The following is a 23,660-nucleotide window of genomic DNA, read 5'->3' as shown; positions in this document are numbered from 1 at the left end:
AAGGTGCGAGGATGCACAGTCCTGGAGAGCCGCGCGCTCTGCCTTCGGTGGGGGGGTCTACCCCGGCCCAGCAAAGCTCTAGTCTTCGCCGAGCCTGGTGGGGGCGCGGGGCCGGAGGGGGAGGTGCGGACAGGTGCCGGGCCCCTATGCTCCCTTTCCCTCCCGCTCCCGCGACGTCACCCCCGCCCCCTAGACGGACCAACCCCGTGGGCCAGGCGAGACGCTCCGAGAGGGAGCTACAACTTTCCAGAGACGTCGGCTGGGGCTGGCAAACTTCAGCGAGTTCCTGCTGCGCGCGTCCCGCTGACTGCGCAGTGGCCGGGCGCGGGGTGACGGCCGAAGAGTATGTGATGGGGGCCTTCGGCTCCTTCCCCGGTCCGATGGCGCCCGCGCCACCCCTGCCTCCCTTGCGGTCATTCGGGCTCGCCCCGGCGCTCCCGCGGGCGTGCATACCTCGGCCAACCGGTCAAGAGAGAATTCAAATGCGGCGGTTTCGGAAGGCGCAGTTAGGGGCGCAGCGGTCGGTGACTGTATCTGGCCTGGGAGCCCGAGCCGGGTTTTGAAGGAGAGGGCGGAGATCCCTAACTTTTCCTGGGTTTTCACTAGACTGGGGACCCTGAGAGCCGCAAAGAGATCCAGTCGAGTGACTGGTGCGCTGCTCCTCTCTCGGAAACTCCTCGGGAATAGTGCGTCGGTGATCTGGTTCCTCCCTTTGTAGGAGTGAAACTTGCTTAGCCTGTCTACTGAAAGCCACGGCCGTCAGTCAATTTAGCTAGCGGAGCCGCGGGCGGCTTAGAGGCACGGTGCCCGGGAGGTGTCGCAGTCCAGATCGCGGCGGTGGGAGGGAGTCGGACGAGGGGGACGAACCTGAAGAGATACAGGTTGGTAACCTGCACACCTAAAGGCCGAACACTTGCCGGAGAAAACAGAACGGAGCTACCTCGAAGGAAAGGGAGGATTTCCAGGGAAAGGACTGGCGAGTTTCTCTGGAGAATGTGAGATGACCCGGGCTCACTGGAACCGACTGCTAGGGCTGGACCCCGCGGGAGGGATCCGCTCAGTTGCCTTGCCCCCCTACCCCTTCTTTTTTTTTTTCTTTTTGTTCCGAAGGGAGGCTTCTGAAGGGTTGACTAAATCTTTGTCTTAGGTAGGGACCTGCTGTCATTGAAATGTCCATTTGTTTGTAATGGAGTTATAACATGCACACCGTGGAGTGTTGCAGGGCACTTATTACAGGAAGCCTTTGTAAAGACCGTGTAATCATTTGTATTGTGACAGTTGGTATTCAGGAGATTTGGTAGGTGGGATGGGAACCTGAAGCTCCCCAGGAAGTAAAGTGAAGATTATTAAATCCTCCTGAAGTAGGCTCCTGGCCTGGCCCAGCTGCCTGCAGCGGGTGGTGATGGTGGGGGTGGGATGTGAGTGGCCATTGTTGGCTACACTAACCTTTCAGCGTGAGTAACTTGGCAGGGAAGCCAGCTGGCTAGTGAGCCAGAGCTGTCAAGGGGGTAGGAGTGCTTACCAGGAATTGCGCCTTCTTAAATCCGCAGAGGTGTTATGGAGGGACTGAGTCCTGAACTGGAGACCCTGAGACCCTGCTATCCAAGGGGGTGGGGGTGGGCACTGGAAAACGCTGACTCTCTCCCTTTCAGGGAAGCTTGGAGGTGAGCCAGCAGGAGTTCTGCCCTTTGACATTCTTGTTTGTGAAGATAGAAAATTTAGTATCTCTGGAGTCAAGCTTGTACTTGAGATAACTCAAAGCTTGTGTCTTAAGGTATACCCACACCTTTAGAGTCCACTTATTCTCAATAAGAAGTTTTTGGAAAGCAGATTTGGGTATATTGTATATAATTGTTCAGGTAGCTGTAGATAACTTTAACATCAAAGTAAAAAAAACAACAACTTTTTTTTCTGCCTCTGAATTGTTACCCAAACAACAGTCCCAAATTTCCTAAGTTACTGTGTGTGCAGGGAATAAGCAGCAGCACTCTGAGTTTCTTCCACGATACCTATTTTGTATCCAGAGATTAAGCTGGGGCAATTGAAGGAAAGGATTGGCTGGCACTTGGCCTGTTTGTCAGAATGGCCATGATTTAGTCGAGCGCCCGGCTCTGCCTACTTAGCATCCTCAGCTCTCCTGGGAGTGCAAGTAGCCATCCGAATCACATCCTGAGTTGCAGCCAATCCCCGGCCCCACACCCACCCCCAGCAGTGCCCCACTGAGTCTGCGTCGTCCTGTTCAAAGCCAGGCCGGCTTGTACACATTGAGCACTGCCCATCAGAACACAGAAGTCTTCACACTTATGACAGTCTGAGGAACTGCCTGGCAGTAAAGATAATTTCCTGTGGACTATAGCGTCCTTGTTCTCCCAGTGCCAGAAACTTGGCACATTCGATACAAAATTAGAAAATGTCATGATTTTTTCAGCTGCTCAATTATGTAGTACCCTTGTCTGGATTTTCATCTTTGATATGTTATGTGTATGGTGTCAGTCCCTAAAGAATGACAAGCCAAGAACAGTGAACGGATGTGGTAAACCCTTTCAGTGTTACCAAGAAAACATCTTGTAGATACCCAGGACTAGTTTCATGAGTTAAGTTAAACCTGTGATGATGTGTTTGGGTTTCTCAGTCTCTGTGTTTGGGTTTCCCAGACTCTAGGCTGCATCTTGTTGTTATGGGATGGGGGCGGGACTTAAAGGGAAGCAACGCAGAATCTGAGGTGTTTCTTGCGATAAAACATTACTCGGGTTAGATAAGGTCCATTGCTTTTGTGTGTTGTCACTGAGGTAAACAAGACAACATAGAAAAATGCTTTCTGCCATCTTGGTGTTTTGACTGTAACATGTTAAATAAATTGGCATAAGCAATATTGTGATGAAGCCAACACCTCTGTGTTTCAAGAAACGCTTATGTGTTTAAAGCCATTTGGGTACAGCAGTAGTGCTGATCTGTGATGCTTCCGGAGCTGCTGGTCTCGAACTTTTTTATCCTTTCACTACTTAATGAGGAAGTCAATTTTGGAGTTTAAATTGTTTAGAGGAATTCTAAATGGGAATGGCATCTTTGTATAGCCCAACTGTGTAAAGAAGCCTTATGAATTGTTTAGAATTCATAGATTTTGTGCAGCTGGGCCCTGTAGCCTGTTCTAGAACTGTTTGCAGAACCTCTTGGAACAATAGGGGAAAACAAATGTGAAGAAATAATTGCTGACGTTAAGCAACTCTCCACGTAGGATGTTTTTTAGTCTCGGAGCCTTTGGGAGTCTTGGTCACCCAACTGTATAAAGTGTTTATTTCTTGGATAACAGTGACCGAGTCTGTAAGTGGTTAAGTGCTTCCGAGGCAGGCATTTGTGCCAGGTGCCAAGGAGGCCAAGGGAATGGTATGTGAAAAGGCCCGTGGAAATGCTCTGGATGCACATGGAGCTGGGCCAGCCTCAGAATGTCCTCGGGCACTCGGATTCTGCTGATTTGTTGCAGCCACTCGCATGTGAGCCCCAGGAAGGCAGGAGTCTGTGCTCATTGCTGAATGCCTGGTGCCAGGCCTGCGTGCCTGTTAACTAGGTCCACTGCCACTCCTCCAGAGAGGGAAGCACCTTTCAGGGGATGGTGTCCTGGTGGGCCAAGGTGCTGGAACACATTTTTGGATCGAAAGCTGCAGGCCCAAAATGCTGGGTGGCTTCGGGGCCTCTTAAAAACAGAGGCCTCCAGGGTGTAGGTTTGGAGCCCATGGGCAGTGACGACTAATTGGCTGACAGCTGGAAGTCCTCAGGCCGAGCTCCAGAACCCACTCCCTTCAAGCTCTTCCTCTCTGCCCATCCACCCAGCACAGCCTCACAGTGCTCACTCAGCCTTTCTCTCCATGTTCACTCGGCTGCTTGATCTGCTGAGTCTTTCTCTTTTTGAACTTTTTGTTTCCCGCTGCCATCGCTGACCTGGTTTCGGTCTGCAGACCGCTGCTTCATGAGAGCGGCAGCCCAGAGCCTCTTTCTCCCTCCGGCCAGCTCTCCACCCACCACCTCCAGCACCTTCACAAACCTCATAGGAACTACGCCTCCCTCTAGAAGACTGGCTTCTTCTGGGACCTGTACCTTTCCACCTTCCATTCGTTCCTGACCCCCCTTCCTAACTGCCCTCCCTTACCTCATGGAACACACAAATATTTGAACAAGCTAATGCTCCTCCTCCTTCCCCATATTCTGTTTTGACCTAGTTCTGGACCCTTCTCAGAAACTTATGTTCTTACCCCACCTGGTGATGCCCGTATCCCATCCCCTCCTCATCAGTACTTCTTTTCAGTTCTACCTTGTACCTTATTTTCTGTTTTTTTTTCCCAAACCTGATCTTAACGTTGGATGAGCACAGAAAATTCCACATCTGTCTCTATATTCACTCCCTGTAAACGCATTTTGAGAAGAAAATTATCCATGAACCTTGAACTAACTGCTCCCACCATCTCGTATCAGCATCATAAGCGTTTCTCGCCCTGCGTAGTCCTTACTAGAATGGGAGCAGGGGTGATCCTTGCCTGGAATGCCACCCCATTCCCCCAGACATGCCCTGTTTATCCCTGACCCATGCTTGTGATGATTGAGGGTGTCAGTACCACCGCAGCCAACTGACTGTGCGTGGGCTTGGCCAGCCCTGGGAAGGGTGCTGATCCAGACACAGAGATGAACTGGGTGCTGCCTGGGCACCTGCTGTGTGACCAGGTGCTGGCCTGAGGGTGTTGGATGAGGCATGGGCACTTCTGCTGTCTCCCATGCCCAACCCCTTTGTTATCTTCATCCTCCTCCACTCCCCCCACCCCCTCCCCCGCCTCTGAAGCCACCTTAGTTGTGAGGACACCTGGGTTCTGGCCCTGGAAGCACCACTATCTCTTCAGATTTGACCTCTTTAGTTTCTTCATTGTAAGAAGGACAATAGAGATATGAATCACGATTACATTCCTAGTAGTCACATTACAATAAACAGGTGAAAAAAAAATTATTTAACCCGTCATGTCAAATACTATCTTTTCAATGTGTAATCAGTATAAAAATATGAATGGGTTATTTTACTTTTCCCCCTTGTACGCAGTGCTTGAAATCCAGTGTATATTTTATGTAGACAGCACATCTCAGTTTGGACTTGTCCCATTTCAGGTGCCCGACGGCTTGTGGTGCATTATCGGGTGGCACAGATCCAGGCCATCTGCAAGAAATGTTTCATTCTCAAATCCTGATTCTCTGTGTGTGGGAGTCAAGAGTTAATAACAGGAGGTTTTAGAGAAGGAGTGTGAGCTAGAATCTAAGCTCTGTGAGGGCAGATATCTTGGTCTCTTGCTTCCTCACGGATTGTACGCTCCTAGAGCAGTGCTCGGAATGCTGTAGGCACTCTGATATCTGAAAGAATGAAAGGAAGCTCAGTCATTGTGGTCTATCTAATCATTCACTGTGTGTGTCAAACCTGACACTGAAATACAGGATGTTTGAGTCCCAGTCCTGCACTCGTTCTCTTGTTTTTCTATAGTTTCCTAGGGAATAATCATAATGTTATAGAATTTCAAAGAATTGCAGGTAAAAATCTTCTGAGACTGGCTGGGGAGCGGGAATCCAAAATTTAATTAGTCAACAATTAAAACTTGAAAATGGGAGAAGAAATAGCTGTTATGTAAAAGGTGTCTACAAGATGCCTGATAACAGCAACACATGATGCTGTTTGATGCTACTTGGTAAATGCTCATTTGATGACAAGCATCCCAGTGAGCCATAATGCATGGTCGGGCTCACACAATGGGGGACACCAAAGACAAGGGGGTGGTTTGGCCATTGGTGCAGAAATAGACATCACTCCATGGTCTCATTGCTTCACTTAAATCCTATCCCTTCAGTCCCTCCCTGCCTCCCCATCCTCCCACCTAATAAATTTCTGTTCTTAGCAGTATCAGAGGGGCCACTGAGCCTGGTGGTCTTTGCTCTGGCTGCCACCATGCTCAGTACCTGGAGGTCAGATACCTGCTATGCGAGTTAACTCTGCAGGGAAGGATCTGTGCAAAACTAAAACTGGCATGGAACTGTATATGTAACTCATGGAAATGAAGGCAGCTCCTGCTAGGTATCAGTGAAGGGGGTGTATGTATTCAGAGTCAGAGAAGTGCTGTGGTGCATTTGAGCAACTGAAAGGGACAAACAAGCAAATGATTGTCCCTTTGCTGATAAGGCCCAAGTATGCTGTTTGTGATGAGATGGGGCTTTTAGCTGACTGAGTTGTCCTTTTAGACACTGACAACTGTTCAAAGCTCTGAACCAGAAAGTTAGATGGTAAAGTAGCTTGTGGACATAACCGTTGATAAAACCTGGAAGCTCTCAGCCCTTAAACCCTATGGATTGTATGTAAACTTGTTCATCTTTACTGTAAGGTCTCCTTGGAATCGTCCTATTTTCTCAGCCTAGTCAATGTCTGAAACTGTGGGACCGGCTCTGGGGATCTCTTTAAATGAGTTCAGACCAGTAACATCTCTGCTTTAGAAAGAGGCATTTGGTAGGAGGGAGGGAGGTACCCAGTAGCAACAAGGATTATTTCCAGTTCCAGTTGTGTATGTAGTATAATCATGCTGACACCTTGGAAACATCAAGGCTTCTATGCCTCTCTCCCTTCCAAAGATATCTATGTTCTGATCTTGTTAATATTTGCATTTGCCACGATTCAGGGTATTCCTTTAAGCACTTGAACTGTGGTGTTCCTGTTATAACATCTGGGCCAGTGTTTTGATTCTGTCTCATGCTGTTTTGCTGCCACAGCATGACTTCTTCCAGCGTTATCTCTCCAGCCACACTTGCTTAAGCATCCTATTTTGAAAGACAGGAGTGAGCTTTCTGTTCGGAGTCATCTTAGGGTGGGTGTCTGTGGGTGGGGCCCAGGCATTGATAGCTAGGAAAACTATATGTTGGCATCAGTGGGGAGGGGCGGCTGGTAGGTGCCTCTCTCCGGGAAAACCTGGGCAGAGCGAGGGGACACTTGCCTCTGTGCCTGCTTCCGCTTCCACCTGGGACACTCTTTGCCTTTGGCTCAGGCAGCATCACAGTCACAGTGGGAACTGAACCAAAATTTTTGACTCTAGTAAACATCAGAGCTAAATGGCCAGGAGGAGGCTGATAACTGAGATAATAGATTGAGGCTTCTGGCTGAGTGTGCCGGGGCTGAATGAGAAAAGACCACCTGCTGAGTTGTTGTATCACTGACCCGAGAACTGGGCATGGCTTTGAGGCAAGGGGCACTTTTTATTCTGACTGAGGTGGAGTGTGTCTGCGGGTGGTTGAGTAAGCAACTGTAAACGTTGTTGTTGTTCAGTTGCTCAGTTGTGTCCAACTCTTTGTGACGCCATGGACTGCAGCACCCAGGCTTCCCTGTCCTTCACCATCTTCCGGACTTTGTTCAAACTCATGTCCATTGAGTCAATGATGCCATCCAGCCATCTTGTCCTCTGTCTTCCCCTTTTCCTCCTGCCCTCATTCTTTCCCAGCATCAGGGTCTTTTCCAATGAGTCGGCTCTTCACATCAGGTGGCCAAAGTATTGGAGCTTCAGCTTCAACATCACAACTTCAGCTGTAAACATAATTTCTTGGAAAAAGTCAACAAAGAATGTATTTTCTTATACTTTTAATAAACAGGGCATTATTGTATCTGGTTCTGTTGCTCTGGGCTGTCTGCTAACGTAAACTCTTATTCCATGTACATAAACCACAGGTGTGCGTCTTGGTTATCTGTGACTTTGTAGTGTGTTTTGGGGTGGTGGGAGAGTTTCCAGAATGTAGCTGCCTTGCAGGTGCTGGGCTCACCCGGAGGCCTGCCAAGGGGCTGGCAGACAGAAGGCTTCCTCAGGCTGCTCCCTGGTCCTAGATAACTTCGGCCTTCACCACCCTAGGAATTCAAGGAGTGAAGGAGGATTTCACTGCAGAAGACTGAATCCCTGTTGACCCTGGTTTTTCTGCTTTCTGCCCACTTATCTGCTGCAGCATATATCAAGTCCATGGTCATTCCAAGCGCATGACTCTCTTTCGAGGATAAAAGGTTGCCAGGGGTCAGACTACATGCTGATGGGAAAAGAGGCAGGTGTCCAGCCTTAGGTTCAATGTGCAGACGTTTGTCAGTCTATTCCAGGAGTTTCTGTTTTCAGGTGTGTTCCAGCTCTCCTTCCTGCATCAGCCCTTGGAGTCCTGGTCACTTCTTGCCAATTTGTCTACCTCCTCTCTGCAGCTCCAGTGGGGTTATCTGTTCTCAGATCCCATCAAATCGCCCTCTTGTCTGCAGGAAGTATCCTGTTCTGTTGCTTCGTCAGCAGATTCACAGTCCTGATCTTCCAGTCACCAGAGCAACTTCCAAAGGCTGCTCCTTTATTCTGTGAGCAGAGCATGCACCTTAGCTGCAGATCCAGACCTGGATCAGCTCATTCTTAAAAGCTCCCTCCTGCGCTATTATTGTTTCCTCTTAATGCTCAGCAAGCTGACTGCCCCAGCTCCTTCCATTCTTGGCTTCCCTGTCCCTTCCTGACTTGCTTTCTCTGAAATCACCACCACTCCTGACCTGGCCAGCATCCTGGAGCTTCCTCAGAAGGGAGTATCCGAGGCCTTCACCTCTCAGCCATTGTTCCTTTACAACACTCATTCATGACTATTTAGCATGTCTGTACTTAGTTACGTTCAATTCTGGTGGCTCCCACCAGGCTGGATACACCCTCACATCCATGATGCTTTTGAGGGCGAGAGTTCTGTGCTGACAATTGTTAGATACTTTGGTTCTAAAGACCTTGCTTTGCCAGTTGCTGTATGGTATTACTCCACCTAGGGGGCCTTAGCACTTCTGGCCAACTTCTTTCCCACCATCTTATTACAAAGCTTCATACCTTTCTTCTCTCTTTTCTTCTTATTGCCATCTTCTTCCTACAACTTCCTGAGCAACCAGCTTACCTTCAAATCCGTGCTCTGACCCCAGCATGTACGCCAAAGCTACCTGCCTCCCAGGAAGCCTCCTAAGTCCCATTTCTGTCTCTTCTGAGTGGTGTGTCCTTGGACAGTTAACACTGTGTAGTCTCTCTGTTCCCTAGCTTCCCCACCTTTAAAAGTAAGGAAATAGTATCTCCCTTGCAGGATTGTTTAAGGAATCAAACAGGTTGACCCAGATGAACTTCCAGCACTGTTTTGCTGCCTGTTTGTTGTTGTTGTTCAGTCGCTCAGTTGTGTCTAACTGTTTGTGACCCTGTGGGCTGCAGCTTGCCAGGCTTCCCTATCCTTCACTGTCTAGCGGAGTTTGTTTGAACTCATGTCCGTTGAGTAGATGATGCCGTCTGTTTGGGACATTGCCAGATATTTGGTTTAGTGGCTCATAGGGCACCGACCTGGGGCCGTCTCTATAGGAAGAGCCCCTGAGGCTCTGCACCTCTTAGTACTGGCCAGAGCATCTAAGCACATGGTAAAATTAAGCCAGTGAGGAAAGGATGTGGTTGAGAATTAGTTAGATGTTTCTGTTATGAAACAGCTGATGTGCAGGCACCCCCGCCGTGAGAACTGGGATTTCCTGCACCCTGGCAAGGGCTTCAGTTCACTGGTGCCTCTCTGAGGGGCACCTCTAAGCCACCGAATCCTGATTCACATCTTTTGCTCAGCTGGAGTCTGCGCTCAACCTGGCAGTGAAGGCTGGTTGACTGAAGCTTTGCTGTCTTTAGTGTAAATGGTGGTGATGAGGAGTGATGGGAAGACAAGGTGTCATGGTTAAATAGTTAGCAGAAGGCATCTTTCTCCCTTATTTGGATAAGACCAATAAAATTTATGTTTCAGAAAAGATCACTTTGGTAGCAGCAAGAACTGGTCATCCCAGTGTACATGTGGGTGTGTAGCATGAGCTTACTGCCCTCTCCCCACCTGCCACTCACTACTGGCAGAACTCAACCTGCCTGGAATTTGCCACCAGTTCTGAGAGTCAGAACATTAGCTCCAGAGTTGAGGACCTGGGGTCAATTCACTTGATCTTTTCTGATCCTTATCCTTTGTGTGGGCTTCCCCGGTGGCTCAGATGGTAAAGAATCTGCCTGCCTGCAATGCAGGAGACTGGTGTTGGATCCCTGTGTCAGGAAGATCCCCTGGAAGAAGAAATGACAATCCACTCCTATATTTTTGTCTGGAGAATTCCCCGGACAGAGGAGCCTGGTGGGCTACAGTCCATGGGGTCCATGCAGAGTCAGACACGACTGAATGACTTTCACTTTCATGTAGAGTGCTTGTACGGATTGATGGCCTTGGACATGGAGTGGCTTGTACTAAGTGCTCTTCTGTCTGCTTGTCCGCACACCTGTACACCTTCATTTTATAGGAAAAAAGAAATAGGCCCAGAGCTGTGGTTTCCATTCACTCAGCTAGATGAGGGAAGAGGTGGGATGGGATGTTATGATGTGTGTTGCTATCTACTTTCACTTCTATTTAAATTCTCTAGGATTTTATAAGCAAGGAAATAGTTCCTTTTTGCTTAAAGTGCCCTCGGTTGTCCACAGAGGAGAAGAGTTCATGTGGAACATGGCAGCCACGGGCACAAGGTTCCCCCCAGGGCCAGGAACCAGGGGTGGTGAGGGTCTTTGTTCCATATACACACACCTCCCCTGGACTCTGACAGCAGGCTTGGTCCACTGTCCACGGCCGAGTCTCTGACCCTGAGCTGGAAAGGGTCACGAGGAAGATCCAGACCATTGAGTTAACACCTGGTTAACAGTATGAGGGCATGTTGTCGTCAAAGGAATGCTGAACAGTGTTTGAGTGTCTTTGTGTTCTGAGCCCACAGCGGGGTCCGGGGCAGAGGCGCCGCTCAGTTGCCTGTGGGCTGGATGGAGAGGCTGCCACAGCCGAGAGCACCCTGATTCACACTGCAGTTTTTCCACAGAACCTTCTGGGACGTCCATGACAAATGTCGGGACCTAGACTTAAATACACACCATTCTTTAACTTCACAGATGGACCTCTCCACATGTGCTAGGACTCTGGGTACTTCTTCCTGTAATGCCGGGCGCACAGAGGAATCAGTGCTGATTTGACACTAGCCCTCGACCATAAGGCTTGAAAGTATTACGAGTGCTCTTAGCATTTGTCTCCAACCTGACCACCTGCCTGTCCTTCTGCTTGCCCTAAGTCCCATCATGCTTTCATAGTCTCTGTCACTCCTGTTTCTGGGGTCTAGATAAACTAGGGAGCAGGACTGAAAGTGAAAGTGAAGTTGCTCAGTCGTGTCCAACTCTTGGCGACTCCATGGACTATAGCCCACCAGGCTCCTCCGTCCATTGGATTCTCCAGGCAAGAGTACTGGAGTGGGTTGCCATTTCCTTCTCCAGGGGATCTTCCCGACCCAGGGATCGAACCCGGGTTTCCCACATTGCAGGCAAATGCTTTACCCTCTGAACCACCGGGACTGGAAATAGCTTTTTTTTTTTTTCTTTTCAGTGAAGGCTCAGAGTGGTTTTCAGATCCAACTGCCTTGAGTGTGCCAGGCAGTGGGAAACAAAGATAAGTTAGACATCCTCTTGTCCTCAGGGAGCTTGGTCTCATCTTCGGGCTTTAGTTCATCTGTTCCTCTTACCTTGTGCTGCCGTCTCTGCAAAGCTGTTTTCCACTCATGTGTGTATTTTATCCTGCTGCTTCAGCCAGATGCTAAAAGAAAAGGGAATTTAAGGGTACCTAAGAAAGTTGTTCATCATGAGACAAACTTTAGAAGATTAAGTAGCTTAAACTGAGCAGGCAACTGCTCATCCTCATTTGTGCCTGAAAAGGTGCCTTAAAATCAATGAGATATCATGGTTGCCAGCTTTCCCAATTTCTATTGAGCAAATTCAATGAATCTGCTTCTCAGGCAGTAAAAGGGCAGTAAAAAGACAGTAAAGACAGTAAGAAGACAGTAAAAAGTACTTTAGTTTGAATTTACCAGTCTTCAAATTATTTTGTGTTCTGTTTACTATTTTGTTAATTCTGCTAATTAGAATTTGCCTTTAACCAGGGCCTTTCATGAGTTGAGACTGTTTCAAGTAATTCTCTTATATGGGGATTATATCAGTGTTGATCTCTAGTAGTTAAAAACTACTGTGACACAAAGTTCTGGTGTGTAATCTAAGCACTGGGGCCTATGACTTAGATTTATTCTAGTAATCCCACGTTTGTCTAAGTAACTTGTAAATGTGCTTTGGTATTTGAAATTGTTTGGCGGGATGAGGGAAAACGAAGGATTTATTTCTAATAGGCATCGTTAACTTATTTGGGACACTTCTCATAAGCTAAACCACAAATACAAACACAACCTAAATTTGAGCTTTCAATAGCTTCAAGAGCTTCTCCAGATCTAAGTCATGGTAAATCGAGAGAATTAAAAACTATACCATGGGGACTTTCCTAGCGTTCTAGTAGTTAAGACTCTGTTTCCACTGCAGGGGGCATGGGTTCAGTTCCTGGTGGGGGAACTAAGATCCTGCATAACAAGCAGCATGGCCAAATAATTAAATAAATAAAAGCTATTTTTAAAATGATGTTTCTATCTGCAACAAACAGAGAAAACCTCAGGCTTCACGACTGAATCTAAAGAGTAACTAAATGGACAAATGTGTATAGACCAATTCAAGGCTAGCAAAAAAAAAAAAAAAAAAAAAACCAACTGTACCATGGACTTAGCATATGTCCCACACTGTGCTTTTATATAGACTGTTTTTTTTTTCTGAGAATTAACTCCATTATTCATATATGTGTCAGAAGTTGTTGACATGGAAGATGCCAACCATAGGCATCTTGGGTTCCTGAAAAAGTGTTTATTGCATTTATTAAGGTTCTTGCAACTGCAAGCAATAATCAGCAGCACCATGAGGATAGCTGCTATTGTTGTTCCATCGCTCAGCTGTGTCCAACTCTTTGACTCTATGGACTGCAGCACGCCAGGCTTCCCTGTCCTTCACTCTCTCCTGGAGTTTGCTCAAATTCATGTCCACTGAGTCAGTTGATGCTATCTAATGATCTCATCCTCTGTTGCCCTCTTCTCCTCTTTCTCTCAATCTTTCCCAACGTCAGAGTCTTTTCCAGAGTCGGCTCTTTGCACCACGTGGCCAAAGTGTTGGAGCTTCAGCTTCAGCATTTAAGGTTGATTTCCTTTAAGACTGACTGGATTGATCTCCTTGCATTCCAAAAGATTCTCGAGTCTTCTCCAGCACCACAATTTGAAAGCATCAATTCTTTAACACTCAGCCTTCTTTATGGTCCAACTCACATATAGCTATAGACATACAGCTCTCTCACTATAGCTATGTGTATAGACATAGCTATAGTACATCTGAAATGGGAAATAGTAATTCTTGTGAAACTACAGAAGACATTTTTGTATGTTAAATAGAATGACACTAGACGAGTTTTTTTTTTTTTTTGTAAAAGACCCACAATGGACGTCTTCTTTTAGACAACACATAAGTAGAAAATTGCAAAGTAGTCCTTCCAGATCAGAACTGTCCCTCCTCCTCATCCTGCCTGTCTAGAGATCAGTTTTTAGGCTGAAAGTGGGGGAAGCTTCTAAGTGCATTTGGTGTTGATACATGGGTATGGGGATAGTGGGATGGGCTTCAAGGAAAGGAATTAAAGAGAATAAACAAGGTAGCAGATTAGAAGTTTCATAGGGGAGAGATTTTGGAACATGGCTCATAAGATTTTAACTTTTTTCAATTAATATATATGTAAGTTCCAAATTCAAAAGAAATAAAACAAGTTTTCTTTGTACCCTAGCCTGGAAGTGGTATTTGATGTAAGCTGAGCTTATGTATCCTTTCAGGGATTTTTGATTGTATAAGCATAGACTTGTGCCTTTACACACACAGTTTCAGACTTGATTTTTTATTAATCTTCATAAGCATTTCATATTCATACAGATAGAGCTACCACCATTCTTAGGGACAACTGCATGCATTTGTATCCTGTTGTATAGATGCATCAAGTCATTTAACCTTCTTTACTGATGAGTATTTGTAGCTTTATAAATAATGCTTCAGTGAATATCCTTGTGCATACTTGCAAGTATACTCATAGAATAAAATCCAGGGTAGACTTCCCAGAAGTAGAATTGCATGCCAAAGAACAGGTCCACTTAAAATTGAGAGTCCCACATTTTTCCTCAGAGGGAACCCATGGGCAGTGTACCAAAAGTGTCTGCTTATTGGTCTTTGCTAGTCTGATAGATAAAACTGATACATGAAGTCTAAATTTGCCCATCCCTTAAGGTAAGGTTGAATATGTTATAGGTGTCTGAGCCACTGTTATATCCTCTGCCCTTTCTTTTATCTTGGGGTTCTAGTATTTCTGATGCATGAGAGCTCCTTATTTGTTAAGGAAGTGAGTACTTTGTCTAATATTATGAGTATTTTCCTACTTTTGTCTTCTCACTTCTTTATAGTGTTTTCACCTATAGATATTTTAATTTTTATATAGGCAAATGCATCAATTTTTGTGACTGCTGTGTGATTTAGAAAGGAATACCTATTCTGTGTAAATTTACATAAATTTCATGTTTTTTCTAGTACTCTTAGGGCTTCATCTTTTTTACACTAGAAGATGAAGTCTTTGATTCATCTTCTGGATCTTAGATTGACACAAGCAAAGAGCCATCTTATTTTTTAAATCTAAATAACTATCCAAATGTCTCAATTTTCCCTTTTCTATTTTGAATGCCTTCTTTATTATACGGTAAATCCCCTTATGTACTAGATTTTCCTTCTGATTTTTAAAAATTCTGTTTTATAAATTTGTCCATCTTTGTGTGTCAGTACTATGCTGTTTCAATTTTTGTGGCTTCATATCTCCTACCAGGCTAGTAGACCTCTTTCCATTTTTTCATAACTTTTTTGACTGTTCTGCCCCTCCTCCCATTAGAACCTTACAAATTTTCAGTCTAAAATAGATTCTAACTTTGAATCTATGGCAAGTTCAGAGATTTAAAAATATATGAACATTTTCATGCATATGTACTCCCACACCTTCCCACTGCTCCCCACCCTCTGCCCCCCGCCCCGCCAACCAAGAACAAGTGATAGCTTTCCTCGTATTCTCCCAGGTCTAAGATGTCCTAGTTCTAATGTTAAGAGTCACTGTTCTGGAGGTGGAACAGTCCTGACTTTAACTCTAGTTGACTTTTTTTTTTTTTAAACAAGTCCTTAAAAGTGAGGACAAAAGTGATTCCTACACCTATTCACCTCTACAGCATTATTGAGTTTCTTCCTGGAGGTTTTCTTAAAATTAATTGTTCCTCCTTTTCCAAGTACTGATTGAATCTCAGCTTCTGTGTTGCTGTGACTTCTCATGCCCATATCAGAAATACGAACCTTGGAAACACACTAAGATCTGATACACAGTGTAAAGCAAGTTGTGTGTTTATAGGTAAGTCAGCGTACCTGGCAGAAATCTGTGTCACCAAATCATAATTTAGCAGGGTGTCGAAGCAGAGCTGGAGCCATGATTTTCTATAGTCATTTGGACTTAATTGTGTGGTGTCCTGCACAGTTGGCACAAGTGTACTTCATGCTCTGCCCATCATCATTAAAGGGGCCACAAAGAACCAAGTGTACATAAGAGCATGTTAAAGAGAGATCTCTACTGTCCCAAATTTGACTTGAAGCCAAAGGCCAGCCACAGTAAACGTCAAATATTTCATCACAAATTTCAGTTGGTATTGATAGCATAATCTAGATAGCCCAGGGCTTTCTAACAGTGTCCAAACAGGTTTGCAGGGAAAGTTTCATCTTCCCCTTGACAAGTATGCTTCAGCAACAAGCAGAAGGGCACCCATCCTCCACCGGTCTTCCTGGACTCTACTCTGATCACATGATCATCCACCTTCCCACTGCCAACCAGGAAGTTCAGTCCCCTAACCTCCCTACGAAAGGGAGCCTGTGCTCTGACTTGAGGAGAGAGGCGCATGATGGCCAGATTGGACAACTCACCAGGTTCTTGACTGCCTGCTGCCTTCTACCGCAGTGGAGCTCTCTTGTGGCCTTTCTGCTGGCTCATATCCCTGCCCCATAAATGAGCTTTCCTGTGACTTTCCTGTTTGCCCCAGTCAACTGACACTTCTTTCTTCTGCCTTCATATTACATTTTCTTTCTTATACTGAGATGTCATGTTCTCACTCTCCTTCTTGCTGGCCAGCTCCTGGAAAGCTGCTTGTCTTGGTGTGTCCATTAGTGCCCCCAACACAGACCGACAGCCGTGCCATCAATCTGAGCTCTGCAGATAAGGCAAGGGCCCCGGGCACCACCAGCACAGGACCGAAAACCCAAGTTGGAAGCCCAGGACTACGCGTGCTGGGTGTGCTTGCAAAGGCAGCAGCTTCCAGTCAGTGAAGCTGCAGGTCCTTGGGATGGATTTTGTGTATGTAGCAAGTCAGAGAAGTGAAGCGGGTGGCAGACCTCTCTGTTTGCTGCGAAGTCTGAGGACAGCACCTCAGTCTCTTCCATCCATCTAGCTAATGCGTGACCCATGTGGAGCCACGGCACCTAGACTTTCTAATATATCTGTTTTTGTCATTCCACATCAGAATTTCCAGGGATCTGTTGTTTTGCTTTCTGAACAGTATAACTTAGTTGCAAGTTGCCAGGGTAACTTTGTGGCTCTAGCAGGCGATGTTGGAGAAGCATGCTTTTCTCCTAGTGCATACTTGCTCTGCTGTGTCCAACTCTGCAACCCCATGGACTGAAGCCTTCCAGGCTCTTCTGTCCATGCGATTGCCTAGGCAAGAATACTGGAGTGTGTTGCCATTTCTTTCTCCAGGGGATCTTCCCCACCCAGGAATTGAACCTGCGTCTCCTGTGGCTCCTGCATTGGCCGGTGGATGGATTCTTTACCACTGAGCCACCTGGGAAACCTTTTTCTCCTAGTACTGAGTGCTAACTTTGTTTTCCTTGGGTAGGTTGAAGGGATTCTTTTTCAAAATAGAGTTGAAAAATCACACTTCCCTGAGGAGGTTTCCCACATCCTGGGTGGGGCCTCCTTGCTGGGTCAGCAGTTCCAGTACTTAGGTGACCTAACCCTTTCTTACTCAGGAATCTTGTCTTTCAGACAATTTCTTGGCCCAGCCCTGGATGACAGGAGTGTTTGTTACAGGGCTGACGGGTCCTGAAGGTGAAGAGGGTACCAGCATACTTGATTCTAGCAGGACTAAGCCTAAAGTTGAGAATCCATCTATTCATGGAAGGAAGAAATCTTCTTTTGTGGCTCCTGTGTTCTGTGTTGGCATTGTGGCCTGTGTGTCAGCCAGCTCAGGATGTAGATAGGGAGCCAAAAACAGGAGAGGCAAAATTAGCAAAACCTATAGACCCTCTGTTGAATGATGCTGTGTTTTGGTTATTTGGTTTAGTAAGTTTGTCTGCTTGCCCTCACACACAAATTCTACCCCCACCCTACCTTCATGAAGACAAAATGGGCAAAACAAACACACCGCATAGAAAACAAAATGCTCAAGTTGTCGGATTGGTACAGGGTAAGCTGATGTGTATTTTGACCTCACTCCACGCGCACACCGTTCTAGACGTGTTTAACTCATTTAATCCTCACCATAGCACCCGACAGCAGGTACCACTTGGCAGTAAGGAGGATGTTCAGAGAGAAACCAGCCTCGTTTCTGAGTCCCCAGAGCTGCTTTGACACAGAGAAGTGAACCCTAACTCTGTTTCTCCCCCCTCCCTTTCAGTTTCCCTGGCAACAACATCCCCCAAGATGGCCGAGGAGAGCAGCACTACCAGGGACTGCGTGTCCTTCAGCGTGCTCACCTGGGACCAGGTGAGCCGTCTGCACGAGGTCCTGACTGAGGTGGTGCCCATCCATGGCCGAGGCAACTTCCCCACCTTGGAGATCACACTCAAGGACATCGTGCAGACTGTCCGTGGCCGGCTGGAGGAGGCAGGCATCAAAGTGCAGGATATCCGGCTGAACGGGTCTGCGGCCGGCCATGTCCTGGTCAAAGACAATGGGTTGGGTTGCAAAGACCTGGACCTCATCTTTCACGTGGCTCTTCCCACAGAGGCCGAGTTTCAGCTGGTCAGGGATGTGGTGCTGTGCTCTCTCCTGAACTTCCTGCCGGAGGGCGTGAATAAGCTCAAGATCAGCCCCACGACCCTGAAGGAGGCGTACGTCCAGAAGCTGGTGAAGGTGTGCACAGACTCTGACCGCTGGAGCCTCATCTCCCTCTCCAACAAGAACGGGCGCAACGTGGAGCTCAAGTTCGTTGACTCCATCCGGCGCCAGTTTGAGTTCAGCGTGGACTCGTTCCAGATCATTCTGGACTCCCTGCTTTTCTTCTACGACTGCTCTGGCCATCCCCTGTCCGAGCATCTGCACCCCACGGTCATTGGGGAGAGCGTGTATGGGGACTTCGAGGAAGCCCTGGACCACCTGCAGAACAGACTCATCGCCACCAAAAACCCCGAGGAGATCCGGGCGGGGGGCTGCTCAAGTACAGCAACCTCCTGGTGCGGGACTTCCGGCCCACCGACCAGGATGAGATCAAGACCCTGGAGCGCTACATGTGCTCCCGGTTCTTCATCGATTTCCCCGACATCCTTGAGCAGCAGAGGAAGCTGGAGACCTACCTGCAGAACCACTTCGCCGAGGAGGAGAGGAGCAAGTACGACTACCTCATGACCCTGCGCAGGGTGGTCAACGAGAGCACCGTGTGCCTCATGGGCCATGAGCGCAGGCAGACCTTGAACCTCATCTCCCTGCTGGCCCTGCGCGTGCTGGCCGAGCAGAACATCATCCCCAACGCCAGCACCGTCACGTGCTACTACCAGCCTGCTCCCTACGTCAGCGACGGCAACTTCAGCAACTACTACGCGGCCCACCCCCCACTCACCTACAGCCAGCCCTACCCCACCTGGCTGCCCTGTAACTAACCTTGAGACCTGAGGGTTTCCACAGGGGGGAACCCCCCACCCCCACCCCGGGCAGGGCAAGGCTCAGGTAGGGGAGCCTCCTTCTAGATGTAGGTGTTTGGCTTTTAAAGCAGAACTCAGCTCTGATTCGGCTTTTTTTTTTTTTCTTTGTGTGCCCATTGGAATGGGTCTCCAGTGTATCATGAGCCAAGGGACCTGCTATTCCAGTGCCACTTTGGAAAATGCTAAAGGAAGTATGACCTCTCCACATCTTTCCAAAACAGACACTAACACGCCACATCCTGAACGTCTGAGCTCCGGGCAGTTGTTGAGATTGGGAAGCACGTGGGCAGTGCAGGAGGAGCCTCAGTTGCTGGGTTCCTCACTGGAGCCTAGGGGAGGCGATGTCAGCCCTCACTTGGAATTCTCAGCACTTAACATGAAAGTCGTGCGGATGGTCTTATTTTCTTGTATCTGTTTTAGTCAGGCAGAAAAACTGATAAACATGAGGGTGCTCTTGTGGCTTAATTTTTTGTTCAAGGGGCTAAATTGCTTATGTTTATTCTCTGTCAGCAGAGCTGAGGATTTGTCTCAATAAACCAAAGCCGATAGCTGGAGAATTTATGATCTGGTTGGATATGGTTTATGGTTTAGATGCTATGCTATCTCGAGGAATTGTGAGGTATTGCTGAGAGAAAAAAAAAATGACCTTTTCTTGAAATGTAACTTGAAAAACAAAATAAAATATGCAACATAACGTTAAGTAGAACTGTGGTGGTGGTGGGGGGTGATTGTAAATAGGAAACGTGAATGTTCAATCTTTCTTTTCTTAAGTAAGGAATTCTTGTTGAATGACACTTGCCCCTGCTTATCAGCTCATCGCTTTTGTTTTGCTCTTCCCAAGACGAAGGATGGTGCCGAGTCTAGAGTCATTGCAGTAACTGACATGAGGGGCTTCCCATGTTTTAATTGGAAACCCATTCTGGTCACATTCCAAGTATGACTGGCTGTTTTTTTCTGGAGTACTCTGGCTGATTTTTGTTTTTGTTTTCTTTTCAAAAAATAGTGGTTTCCTTCTCCAGGCTTTTTGGACAGCAGGTGAACACAGGAACGTCAGTAGATCCGAGTGACCTGTGGAGCGTTCCGCACGTGTGTGGACTGTGCTGCTCACACAAGCACCAGGTACTCAGAACCTGGTTTGAAATTGCTTTAGATTCGCACCTGCTGTCCCTGTGCTGCATGGGAGGTGGACACTCCTTCCACTGGTGGGGCCTCGTGTGCGTGCGAGCCCCCAAGGCACCTCGAGAGGATTATTTCTGGTGTATTTGGGAAGAATTGAGAGAATGAAAAAGAATCTTCCTTACGCTGGTAGATTGACTGTACTTGTTTATACTCGCACTTTAGAAGGAAAACAGTGTTATTCTCTAGTCTGAAGCAAGCTTAGTAAATGGGAGAGTTCTAGGCCACTGTTGCTTTCCCAGTAGGTTTAGATAAGGGACTTTGTGTTTTGAGACTTTTTGTGGGATCTCTTAGAAAGCATCACTTTAGGGTATCAAGGGCAGAGAAACGCCATAGTGCCAGCCAGCTTGGTTTCTTAAGTGATTTAATCAAATCCATACTCCTGATTTTGATGTTTTCCTGTGGCCATAAGAATCCCAAGCCCTGAGTGATTGTTTTCTCCTTGCTTGAAGCAATGAAGTTACAATAATGTTTAGTAGAAAAGGAGTGGTTTACCTTTTTCTAAAGATTATATTTTCAGGGTTTTTTTGTTCTTGTTGTTGTTCTGGAATGTGATGTCTTGGTCCTCTAGAAAGCAGATCAAGTGTGACTGAAACCCAGGGCTTAGTTGGTATCCCTGTTGTGGACAAGGCGAATAGAAGCCACTTCTTAGTGTAACTAGCTCCTGTTACCTGTGAGCTGATAGTTACAGTTGACTCTGCTGGCTTTGAGTCAAGACTGGTTCTGCATGGAGGGGGCCCTGGGGTGCTTCAGTGTTAAAAAGGGCAGTGAAGAGTGAACCCCAGCTTTAAAAACTATGTGATCATCCACAACCTTAAAAGGCTGCCATTGTGGTCAGATGGCAACATGTTTACACAAAGATAACAGATCTGTTTAACCAAAGCTTTGAAATATGATGAAGCCGCCAACATAAGCACTTGCTCACAGAAGTCAGTATTGCTTCTACTGGAAGAAGGCTCATGGATCAGGGTAACCAGGGTCCAGATGAAGATGGGGTCAGAACTGCATCAAGTAATTAAATTTCCAGTTTGACCTTGGAGTTCTTTCTACTTCCTTTTTTTTTTTTTTTTTCCCGTCTGGTACTAATCCTTTTAGGATGAAGGGAGGCACAGAAGTTGCTAGAAATCTCAAACCCCTGAGTTCTTTACCACCGCTGCAGGATGGCCCTTCACCTGAAGTTCTTGGTCAGCCCGGCCATTTTGAAGTTGGAGAGTAGACCTGTGTTCTAGAACCACCAGGGTAAAAAAATGCACTCTCCGAAGCTGCACTCGCAAACACCTCCTGGGTTAGCGGTGTCTCTACCTGCTCTAGGAGCCTCTGGCCTGCCTCAGGATAAACCAGGTAACCTTGAATTTCAAGTGTCTGGAAATTCTAGCTGGAACCTGCCTTTTGTGCTGCTCACACAAGCACCAGGTACTCAGAACCTGTACTGAGTCCAGTGGTTCCTTTTCTTTGTGTACTGAGTAATGTGAAACTTGGCAGTGGCCAAGGGCACCACAGTTCAAGAGCAAGTTCTAATATAAACGCAAGCAGCCTCACTTTTGCTTCAGGGCTCCGAGCAGTTTTCTGATGCTTTCTGCAGGCATGCAGCTTGTTAGCCCAGCCTGCTTCTTGGAGTCAGGTTGAGCAGCCGCAGGATTAAAGCAGTACCTATCCCCCCTTGTGTTGGCAGAACAGGACACATCAAATTCCTGGCCTTGAGCTTCATCTCACCTTTAAATCTTCCCTTGGCAGTGAGACGCTATTCCTCACTCCATAATTTCAGCTCTGAAACCAAACTACATCACTGACACCTTCAGATCAGGGTTCCTGCTGACTGCATGTGGGAGGTGGCATGGCTCACAGCTGGGACCTGGCAGATGGAGAGAGGTGGGTAGGTAAGATGCTAGGTTCCTAATATGTGGTAACAGGTGTGGTTTGGCATTCAAGGTTTGTTTTTGTTTCTTTCCCCCAGTTTGACTTTTTTTTACCCCCTGGGGATTAGAGTCACAGGAGAGCTGTGTGTTAACATGTGTTTTGTGGTGATGCATTAGTAATCAAATTGCTAAAAGCCCAGATCTTCTTGTCCTTCACCCTCTCTGCTGGCACTGGCCCATTGCCTTCACAGTAGATTAGAACTAGTACTGCCTTGTGAACTTTGGGAAATAGTGCCACTCAAAAGCGACTTCCTAACTTGAGGAACACCTCCTTTTTAGTTAACTTTCTGGTCCCGGTGCCTTGTTTTAGGATGCAGCTGGATTCTGAGCTCAAACTTCCTCTTCCAGAGAACAAATGTAGTTGTGAGCAGAGACCCTGATGCTCCCCAGGGAAGTTGCTTCCTGGGTATGTGACTTGGGCTCCACACTGGGGAAGAACCATTGGTGTGGACTCTGTGAAGTGAAAGAGCTTCTAGTTACCAAGGCTGGATTTGAATTTTTCATCTGGCAGAGACCAGAATGTCACAGCTGACTTTGGAACATACTCTGGTTCGGCCAGTTCCATTCAGAGCACCGAGGGAGGGGTGTATAGCAGGGGATATATTTTAAAAGACCAGGCAACCTTTCAGGATTATTTGTGGAGACTTCCAAGGTGAGGATCAGGAAAGAAAATGCTTTTTTGTGAGGTCAAGTTCTAAATCTTGTTTACTATCACTTAAAAAATAGTTTTAAGTGGAAGCAAAAGAAATTGCTTAGAGTTTTGCCTGGGCTAGTGGGAGTTGGTGTAAATCGTCAAGTGTGTTTGCATACGAAGGTGAGAAGACCATCCACTAAAGAGGAAGTCATTAAATAATATGGATCTCTGGGCGTTTTAAAACTCAAGCCATCTGGTCTTTTTTTTTTTTTTTTAGTGAATTAAAAAAAATTGCTGCTTTAGGAAAATTAAGTCTTTATCCATTAATTTCCAAATTACTATAGATGAAAAGATACAAATTAGACTAAATTGAAAGCTTTTTGTTATTCTGTACTTGCATAGCCTTTCCAATATTAATTTCCGAGGTTGTGTGAGGTTTCCTCTTTGGTGTAATGGCCACTGACCTTCTCATGGGATGCAGGTGAAATCACTTGTCAACGCAAAATGTGTTAGAACTTGATGAAATAAAGCTTTGAGTTTGAGAAATAAAGATTTATTTGAAAAGACCATGTCAGCTCTGCTCATTTCTTTGTGTCTCCTGGATGGTGAACTTACTTTACATTTCAGGAAGTATGTAGCATGGTGGTGAGTGCTTATCAACATGATCAGCCTTGGATACTTGTCTGAAAGATGATGCTTTCTCTAGGGGAAGGGATGTGTGGTTACGTTTGGGGGCTGTAGCTCCTTCAATATTTGGATTTCAACTAAGCTTTGTTATCGATCACAGCATCTCTATTACAGCTAACAGGTGGTGAAATCCACCTTCAATGGCATCTTGTTTGATTCAGTGCTAAAGGCTCGGTTGTCTGGAGTTTGACTTTGGCCCCAGACCTGTTTCAGTAAGAACCAAATCAACCTCAGCTGTACTAGATACCAGTGCTATCATGGTTTCTTCACATTTGAAAAGTG

At 46.6% G+C, this 23,660-nt stretch overlaps 1 protein-coding gene across 1 annotated transcript in view; it reads left to right on the top strand.

Annotated features, from left to right (window-relative positions):
* Positions 1 to 23,260, top strand: part of FAM46C (family with sequence similarity 46, member C) — a 23,931-nt gene extending 671 nt beyond the window's left edge. The window contains 2 exon segments of the mRNA XM_010830714.1: positions 17,723 to 18,463; positions 18,466 to 23,260. Coding sequence (XP_010829016.1) covers positions 17,749 to 18,463; positions 18,466 to 18,923 — 1,173 coding nt within the window. The 5' untranslated portion in view covers positions 17,723 to 17,748 and the 3' untranslated portion in view covers positions 18,924 to 23,260.
* Positions 23,261 to 23,660: the final 400 nt, after the last annotated feature.

This window comes from Bison bison, unplaced genomic scaffold, assembly GCF_000754665.1.
Source record: "Bison bison bison isolate TAMUID 2011002044 unplaced genomic scaffold, Bison_UMD1.0 scf7180017864519, whole genome shotgun sequence".
Lineage (NCBI taxonomy): Eukaryota > Metazoa > Chordata > Mammalia > Artiodactyla > Bovidae > Bison > Bison bison.
Note: the sequence above shows the minus strand (reverse complement) of the source record. Positions and strands in the feature narration are given on the sequence as shown.